This window comes from Molothrus aeneus, chromosome 6 (genome assembly GCF_037042795.1).
Source record: "Molothrus aeneus isolate 106 chromosome 6, BPBGC_Maene_1.0, whole genome shotgun sequence".
Classification (NCBI taxonomy): Eukaryota; Metazoa; Chordata; class Aves; order Passeriformes; family Icteridae; genus Molothrus; species Molothrus aeneus.
In genome coordinates, this window is record NC_089651.1 from 4,758,569 (window position 1) to 4,768,233 (window position 9,665).

The 9,665-nt window shown below is 39.3% G+C and overlaps 1 protein-coding gene and 1 long non-coding RNA gene across 2 annotated transcripts; one reads left to right on the top strand and one right to left on the bottom strand.

Annotated features, from left to right (window-relative positions):
* Nucleotides 1-1,199: 1,199 nt before the first annotated feature.
* On the top strand, nucleotides 1,200-6,311 carry LOC136558022 (uncharacterized). Its single transcript, XR_010783827.1, has 3 exons — nucleotides 1,200-1,458; nucleotides 2,165-2,294; nucleotides 6,000-6,311. It is a non-coding gene; the product is annotated as an uncharacterized lncRNA (long non-coding RNA).
* On the bottom strand, nucleotides 2,365-8,871 carry PRRG4 (proline rich and Gla domain 4). The gene is made up of 5 exons (XM_066552271.1): nucleotides 8,751-8,871; nucleotides 5,925-6,088; nucleotides 4,584-4,632; nucleotides 3,721-3,856; nucleotides 2,365-2,584 (listed from the first exon to the last, which is right to left on the bottom strand). The coding sequence occupies exons 1-5, from the start codon at nucleotides 8,854-8,856 to the stop codon at nucleotides 2,365-2,367; spliced, it is 675 nt and encodes a 224-aa protein (XP_066408368.1). The 5' UTR covers nucleotides 8,857-8,871.
* Between the last annotated feature and the right edge of the window lie 794 nt (nucleotides 8,872-9,665).

The window sequence follows — 9,665 nt, forward strand, 5'->3', positions numbered from 1 at the left end:
GTCCCTGCACATTCTCAGGGTCTAAGGTGCAGATTCCTTGAGTAAATTTGAGTGTTTTACTCTACTGAAAGGGCACTTTACTGCCCAGAGCACTACACCATTGATGTTTAACAGTTACACCCTCTAAAGTTTTTTTAATTAATTATGAAGGATGAGATTTTTTCTTGCATTGGATGGAATCAGCTGCAAATAATTTGTAGGAACCAGTAGAAAAAATCAAATTTCCAGTGATTGAATGGGATTCTGTACGATTTCTGTAGTGTATTTAAAATTTGGCTTTGCCAGATGTCTGTAGCAACATTAAAGAATCTCTGAATGGTCACAAGCCCTGTGAAATCCCTTTGCTTTGCAGTGCTGCTGTCAGTTCCATTAGTTAGTAATTTTTGAGTCCCAGGAAAAATTTAAGTAAAAGTGTGCCCTAGAGCTCAAAATGCACATTAAAAAAATTGGAAAATTGTTAGCTAAATGAAAGGGAAATATGGGAGAATGTTTTTGCAAGCTTATGATTGCACAGCTTGTCGTAACCTTGTATTTTGATTATCAACAGCGACCTCACACAATTCATTTATTTCAGTCTTACAGAACTTGAAGAACTTCAAAATGCTTTCACAAATAGGGCAAAAGTGAATTGAAACATCCCAACATGGGGATTCCCCCATCTCTCAACAAAAAAAAGAAGGTGGAGAGAGATTGGTGACTCGCCAAAAGCCAAATTGGATGGTGAAGTTTTGTGAACAGGAACACCAATGGCAATGCTACTAACTGCATTGTATTTGTTTTTCAAAGGGCAAGACTTCGTTGAGTAGCACTGTCAGTGTACCCCCTTTACATTCTAAGATTTGGAGTGTTTCCATCATTACAAAGACATTTACAGATTGAAAATCTCAGACCAATTCTCTGCATGTTGCTCAACAGCACTGTAGCTTCCAGTATGTTAAAAACAATAAAATTCAGTGAAATATTTCATATTCATTTCAACCCTTAACCCTTTAACTTATATTATAAAGTGGATTGTAGGCACCAAATTGAAATAGAATTTGCTGTTGTCAGCATTGACTCAATGAGGGGGGAAAAAAGGGGGGGTTTGTTTCATCTTAAAAAAATTCTTTAATTGTTTGTGCCTTAACTGTACAACCACTGTCTAACAAAAGAACAGCCTTTCCTGTGAGACTCTCTGCTCTGGCTTCCTGTGCTGAGGAGGGGACACAAGTGATGGGCAGCAATTTGCTCAGCAAGATCTATAGGCTGCATAATGCTGGGGGTTGATATTTTAATAAGATGTAAAATTCACAGTGGCTACAGCTGTAGATACAGAAACTGTCTTGACACAGAGAACCAATAACTCCCAGGAGTTCTTGGCTCTTGATTTTTGATCTAATATGATGTTTCTTTCTACTTAAAGGTATCATTTTGTCATCCCTGTAGTGCAAGGCACACTTATTAAGGTGCTTCTAGGAGGTAGGTTGGGCTTTGGTTTGAAAGTTAAATGTTTCTCTCTACATTTCAGCCTTTAAACTATGGAAGAAACATTAGCTGTGAAACCTGGGTAGCTTTTTAAAAAGGGACAAATCTCTGGCTTTTTGCTCAAAATTCACTGGTCCACAGTATTCTATTTCCTCTCTTTGACCTGGTATTTACTGTTCAACATCAAAACAATTTGATGCAAGTGTACTTTGCCTGAATTGGTAGTGTGCCCCAAAATGAATTCTTCCTTTTGATGCAAAATTATCATCATAAAAATACAAGCAATTAAGTTGTGTGACCAGCAATGTCTAAACCAAACCAGTGTAATCCACTAGCAGTACTATATCTATACATATATATATATATATATATATATATATATATATATATATATATGTATATTTGGCAGATCAAGCCATGAAATAATTTTTGCACTCAAGTCTATTACAAGAATGAATAGAAAATGCGCCCAGCAAAGAAGTGAATATGTCAAACAACAAAGTAGATTTCTTATGGTGGTTTAAAATATTAAGTCAGAAAAAATAGCTAGTGTCAATATGAGCAATTAAAATACTGTTCTTTCTGAAGAAAAAGAAGATGAAACTATTCATGAAGAATCAATAGTTTGATGGGATGGCTCATATGGAAGAGGGCAGCAGTACAAGACTTTCTCTTTCTGCATTCTCTCCTCTTGGTACAGTGCCTTTATGCAAAGAACAGTCCTGCAGCCTTTGTGCCAGGTGACCTCTTTTCCCACATGGGAACTTCACTCCTCCCTCGTTGTCCAGAAGATCTTTCACATTTCTGTAAATCATCTTGCAATATGCAAGGTAAGCACACACTTTTTTCAAAAGCATGTTATGTTCCAGCAACCCCCCGAGCCCAGCAGCAGGTTTGTGCCTAGGGGCCAGGGAGGGACATGGACTTCCTAAAGAGCCGAGGGTGCCTGGGGGGCCCTGGGTAAGGGGGTGGGGGCACGGCGTGCTGGCCATCAGAGGTCACTGCCTGCTCATAGGTGGGCAGCTCTGAGTCGTCGGGAAGGGGGTTCAAGGAGAACTCCTCGTGCCTCCTGAAGATGTTGGCTGAATTCCGTCTTCTGCTCCTCACATAACCCATGTACCTAAACAAAGGGGACAGCAGGTAAGTGGAAAGTTCTGCTTTAAAGGGAAGCAAGAAGATGAAGTATTGTCTTTATGGGATGGCCCAATGAAGGGAGGAATGATGAATCTGACTCCGTGTTCTCAGAATGCTAATTTATTATTTTATGATACTATATTATATTAAAGAATGCTATACTAAACTATACTAAAGAATACACAAAGGATACTTACAGAAGGCTAAAAAGATAATAATGAAAACTCGTGACTCTTTCCAGAGTCCTGACACAGCTTGGCACTGATTGGCCAAAGAGTGAAAACAACTCACAGCAGAATCCAGTGAAACAATCTCCAACCACATTCCACATGTGAGCACAACACAGGAGAAGCAAATGAGATAAGAATTGTTTTCTTTTTCTCTGAGGCTTCTCAGCTTCCCAGGAGAGAAATCCTGGATGAAGGGATTTTTCAGAGAATGTGAATGCCACAATCAAGTCGTAAGCATAAAATAAACAAAACCTCAAACAACCCAAAAAAACGCCACAAGAGAAAAACCATGCCTTCAGTAATCACAAAGACCAGAAGCCAAATACTCTCTCCAAACCGCAGGGTAAGAACAGCTCAGTGATGTGACATTTATAGCGAAGAGGAAGCACAGAATCCTTTTTTATTCCTTTCAAGATTAGGACAAAGGAGCATTCAGTAGAGACTTGGTAAAGAAGCATTTCCTCCACATTGCTTCATCATCTACTACCACAACTACTTCACATCTGAGGTAGAGCACATGCCATGAGAGCATACAGCTTATTTGAAAGAACCAACAGAACACGTTAGGCTTCACATTGCAGGCCCCCACCTACTAAAATTATTCCATCATCTTAGTAAGAATATTTTGAAATGAAGAACACACAAACACACAGTTAAAAAAAAAAAGGCAAACCCAAAGGTTTGGGTGTGCAATATTGTTTTATGTTTTTGTGTTATTAACTCCTGTTGGTGCTCACTTAACTTTGCTTCTAGGCAAGTAAGAACTCGAACTTCCACTGGATTTTCTGAGAATACAATAGTTAGACCAACCCAGAGTGATTTTTAAATGCCACTCTTAAGCAAGAGTTTGTTTTGTGTGCGCTTGGGTTTTTTAAGCAGTGAAATTCCTTACCCTGGTGGTTGCCTTGATTTGCATCTGCTCTTGCAGCAGTAGAAGATAATCAGTGCAATTATAACCAACAGCACTCCAGCAGCAACCAGGCTGATGAGCAGTCCTGTGACATTAATCTTCTGCAGTGCCTCATCACCTGGAGAGAAAACATGGATGATTTTCATTCTGTTCTTTCCATCTACCCAGCCTGCAGTGTACACTGTAAAATACTACTTTTGCACTGTTATTATTAGGCTGTTCCTTCCACAAATGTCTAAGTTGCTGTAAGAAGCTGTAAATCTGTGCAACAACCCAAGAGAATCATTCACAGTCAACTTAAAGCAAAAGGGAGTTGATGCCCCCTTTTCTCTGCATGAAACTGTTGAGATGCCTGTCTTCCAAAGCCTTCCAAAGATTCCTTCATGTACTTGTGACCTTGATCAGGTGCAACTGACCATTTTTTATTAAAATAAACTTATAAAATTAATTAAAATTTATTAATTAATTATTAAATATATTAAAATTATCTGACATCAGACTACTCTGAGCCTAAATCAGGCTGTTATGCATTACTGTTAAAGAAATAGGGGGGAGACAAAACAAAACCAAACCACAGGAGCAGCCACAGAATCACTGCCAAGTTTTCCAGTTGTGTAATAAAGGAATGGTCAAGGAAATTACCTACAGACCTATAATGGATCCCACTTAAAGATGCTTCAGTTTTATCATATCAAGAAATTAAATATATTTGTACAGTTCACAGTGATCTTCAGTAAAAAGATAATTTCTGATTTCCTTAACTGATTGCATGATCTATTAAGAACGTACTATTATAAGAACCAGAAAATATTGCAATATAATAAAAAAGTAAAATAATGACTTACCTAATTTTATTTTAGGGCCTTTAGTTGAATAGTCTTTCCAAAAATCCATCTATAAAACCCAAAAAGAATCACATTTATATGAGATAAAGAAGTTACAGGCCTATTGACTTCTATTTAATATGGTACCTTGGGCAGAATTTAACAGTGGCATAAACAGAAATAACTCCTGCTGAGGGATTTGTATTTACTCATCCCATGGTATTTTTCTTCTACAACTTTGCAATAAATTTCTCAGATCCCAGTTGGTAAAAGAAAAAAGTGCATTTAACTGTACAGTGTTACCTCATATTTCTGCCAGATTACAATAGAAATTAGGGTATATTCTGACACCAAAAAATGCTTACAATTACTTTTTTGCAAATCCCTACAAAACAGTATTTGAGGCAAAGTTAAATTCTTAAAATTCCAACATTTGAATTCACATTAGCTAGGAAAAATACTGGGATCCATTTAAGAGAAGAACTTTAATGTTTTATGACCATCAGGCATTAAATATGTTGAGTTATAATTTTCACTTTTGCTACCAAGCAAAAGACTCCAGCAAGACCTCAATTTAGCAATTTGACCTTTTTCTTAGGAAATTGTTAGCAACAGCAAGCTAACACTTCCACCTTTAGAACAGGGGTGAATTCCTCACTCTTTCTGCAGAGCACACCTAGAATCACAAAAAGATTCTTGCTGCTTGTGCAACAACCAGTCTTCAGACAATCCTCACATTCCTTTACTGAGCTGAAAGGTTTCTCATTGTTTCTTTTTATGTGTTTATATACCAGGTTTGTTCTCAGCCACATCTAGGTGGGGAGTTAGAATGTGGTGCTACAGGAACACTCAGTAATAGCTGAACTGCAGCTTTGCTCCACACTGGCCTCTTACAAAACACTTCTGAGCATGACACAAGGATGCAATCAGCCAATTAATACATTTATAATTAATAATGTGAAACATTTATACTGGATGCTGAGAAGTTACTAAAAAATCCAGAAATCTGAAAAATCCAGGAATAGCCACAAGTGGGACTTCTGAAGCTTCATTTCTATTTGTTTGCACAATTAAAGGCAACATCTAAAGTCTTTAAGACAATATTCATATATTAAGACAACATTGATATATTAAGACGTTATTCAACATATTCAAGTGCATTCACTGTGTATCTAAAGCAAGAACCCCATGTAATTGGGATATCTGCTTTTAGAACAAAATAAGCAGTCATCTCTCAGTGCTGTGTTAGAGGAGTTACAGTATTTGTGTACAATAATTTATGTTACAATAATTTGTGTACAAAAATACAGTTATTTAGCCAATAACCTCCCTCGCTAAATTAAATTCAATTTGAACTGCTACCGTTTTATCAGGGTCTTCAAAAATTTCTCTTGCTTCTTCATAATTGCAGAGTTCTTCATTGCATTCCCTTTCCAGGTTATCGGCTGTGAATGCTTCAAAATCAAATCTGTTGTTCAGAAGATGTCGTCCAATGAATAAATTGGCCTCCCTTGCAGATGTGAACACTAATGAAAAAAAAAAATAAAGTTGATTTAAAACAAGTTAGGAAGGCTAAATTTGGTATTTTTAAAGAATGGTAAAGATTTTAAAGGAGCACTTTGGGATAATTTCTTCCCCTAGCATCTCTCAGCTACATACAAGGGAAAGATCAAAGTCTCCTCCTAAAATTTTTTCTTCACTACTATATTTTCTAACTATGTAACATAAAATAAATGTATTTGCCTTTCTCATAAACCATCTCAGCTATTCCTTATCCGGGCCAAGAGAATTTGATTGTCATGAGAACTGTTGGTCAAGTTTTGGTGTGACCCCTGGTGGGATGTGAGCAGAAGTTTTTACTGGAGCTCTTAAGAACAAAGAAACTGTCACATAAAGCAAAATTCAGCCAGATGCAAAGTAAGCAACACCCTGACCTAGGGGGGGAAGGAGGCAAGGGTGGGGGAAGGAAAAAAAACCAAATATACATTTATCAATATTCTGGTATCTATGAGTTCCAAATTTCATTTACAGAATTTAGTTTTTAAATCACATCAGCAGACTCCTAGTCATTCTACAATTGTTCTCTTTTCACAATCGTGGCACCAAACTTTACATAAAGGTGACTTATTGCTAAGTTTATTTGTTTTAAATTTGTCCATGATGTGAATTTTACTGACAACATGCATTTCTGAAGACTTCTGAAGAGATTCTCTTCTTTTGTGTTCCATGAGGCCTCATGGATTAAGTGGTGAGGTGAGATTCCAGAACAGTGAGTGAAATTATAGAAGGCTTTGGAATACAGGAATGTATTTCCTCACTAGGCATTTTCCAAAGTCAAGTTTTAGCCTGCTCTTGCTACAGTTTCTTATAAAAAAAAAAAAAGGCAAAACCAAATTTCTAGTGAATGCCTAATCTATGTCCACAAAATTCAGGCTATTTGGTTGAGGAAAATGACTAGAGGATTATTTTTGCAAGTGTAATGCAGAAACAGCATTGTTATATACCAAGCAGGATGGCTGAAAAAGGAGATGAGATTCAGGATAAAGTTATTCAGCTACAAATTAGCTTTGTGTTCTTGTTAGCCTGTTTGGCAAGATTATCACATTGCTCTGGAATTTTCACCCTAAGAGTCACTGTTAGATCTTGCAGTGCTATCTCATAACACTTTGCTCTCTGAAAACTGGAAAAACTGCAGCATAACTTACATATTGGTTGTTTATGTCTTTAATATTATAGAATATTTAAGGAATATGACAGCATATATTTATATAATTTGCACAGTTACACTGTGTACTGAAGTAGCTACATATGTGCACATGCTACCTGGTGATTAAAACAGTATTTGAAGAATGAAACAGATAGATTTGAATTGAGCCCTAAATGTGAGGGGCCTGGATGCAGTTCTGCAGTCCTTGGTTTCATAAAATGATCCAGGCAGTTTTAGGATGCCCAGCATTTAATTATTTAATTAAAAATTCAACCACACAATACTCTCAGTGAAGCAGCTCTGCTGGTAAATGATGTTCACAAAATGCTGAAGTGGGACTTCTCAATGCAGGTACCCCATACCTTTGGCAACTGTTCTTGCTAAATTATTGGATTTTTTTAATATATATATATATGTGTATATATTTTTCCCAATATTTTTGATATTATATTATAATATTAATATTATATTGATATTAAGTGGATACTTCTCTTTCCAACTCTGTCTTTAAAGGAGGAGTGGTCTGGGCCTATTGTGAGGAGAGAGGTCTCACAGGAGCTCACAGGGAAGGGGCAGCCTGATGTTTTATGCCCAGAGCAAGATGGATTTTAACAAATCATCTGTCACAAGCATTTTTTTGCTAGCCACGGTTTCTGCTCCTCATGCTGCCCTGAAGGAGCCTCCTGCTACATGTGATGACTTTTTAAAATCTGTCTTAAGGTTTCAGCACTCCTTGTCCACTGAGAAGACTGGACAGCTAAGGCAGAAATTTATTTTTGAAGCCCTTAAAATGGTAACCAGCCTTTGCTTTGTAGTGCTTGAGTCTCTGAGGGGAATTTGTTTGTTTTTACATGAGCTCCTCCCCATTTCTCTCCCTCCCTCCCCAGGGAAGAACTGCAAAAGCAGCACTATGCTTATCTTTCCAGGTGTTGTAAGGGGGCCTGGCATTGAGAGCAAATATCAATTGCAAAAAACAACCAAATAAACCCTTTCAAATACAAAGCAATTTCAGATCTACAAATACAACTGTGATCTGCTCAAATAGTACCAAAACAGTACTGTCTTAACACAGGCTTCAAACTTTTTGAATTTTGATGTTACTTAAAGGATTCTGGTTGTATCAACCACAATAATCCCAGAGGGCTGGAAAAACTTCAGTTGTCCCAATCTGCACTTACGACAAGATCTGATAAATACTTGATATTAACACCAAAGTCAATTATCGCTCATTTCAGCATGAGGTATTAAAATAATCTGAAATTAAGCATAAAGCAGCATAATTTTGTCATAAAGTAAAGAAACCCAAAAAAACCAAAAAACCAAAACAAAAAAAAACCCCAAAAGACCAAACAACTAAACCATAAAAAACCCTGAAACAACAACAACAACCAAAACAACAATAACCAAACAATTAAAGAGGCCAGCAAAGCAAAGTTAGAAACAATTCTGGAAAGCACAAAGTCTCGTTAAAACTAAGTTACCATCTTTCCATTCCGGTTGCTCCAAGTTCTTTAATCTGCCAGGGCAGTGAGGAAACGCGAGCACCGTCGCAGGCAGCTGACACAGCACCACCAAAACCGCGATCATGGCCGGGATCTGTCAGACAGAAACTAACGTGAGTTAAGCAGGAACGACAGCGCAATCCTCTGAAGTGTCAGCGCTGAGCCCTGAGTGAATCCTGACTCTGAAGTCATCCAGCGCAAGCACCTACACGCACTCGGGGCTGATGGCTCCTGGAAGAGACACCGACCCGAACAGGTCCTGCCTGTCTCTTGCGGGGCTCTGGTTGTGTAACACCCGCACATGTCACATCTCCGGCCGCCTCCTGCTCTCCTCTCCCGGCCCAACAGAGCGGCGGCCCACGGGGAAGAGCCCCGCAGGGTGCCCCAGGTGGGCTCTGACACCGCAGAGCCTTTGCTGCCTTTTGTAGGAGGTAACAAAATCTCCCCGACGGGAACAGGTACAAAGCCCGTTTGGTCAGAGGAGTGAAACAAACCCGTAACTCTGCACGGAGCCACCCGACACGGGTAAAAACAGCATCGCCGCCCGAGGCGGGGACGTGCCACAGCCACTGGGGACCACGGCAGGGCTGGGGACAGCCTTTCCCCTGGGGCAGAGCGCTCTGCCAGCCCCGGGGCAGCGGGGCCAGGTCCCGGGGAGCGCCCGGGACAGAAGGAGCAGCCAGCGCTGCCCTACCTGTCCCGGCAGGACAGCCTTTCCCTGGCTGTGCGGATCAGGAGCTAGGAACAACCTTTCCCGGCTGTGCGGATCAGGTGTGGATCAGCCTCTCCCTGGCTGTGTGGATCAGGTGTGGATAAGCCTTTTCCTGGCTGTGTGGATCAGCCTTTCCCCGGCAGTGTGGATCAGGTGTAGATCAGCCTTTCCCTGGCTGTGTG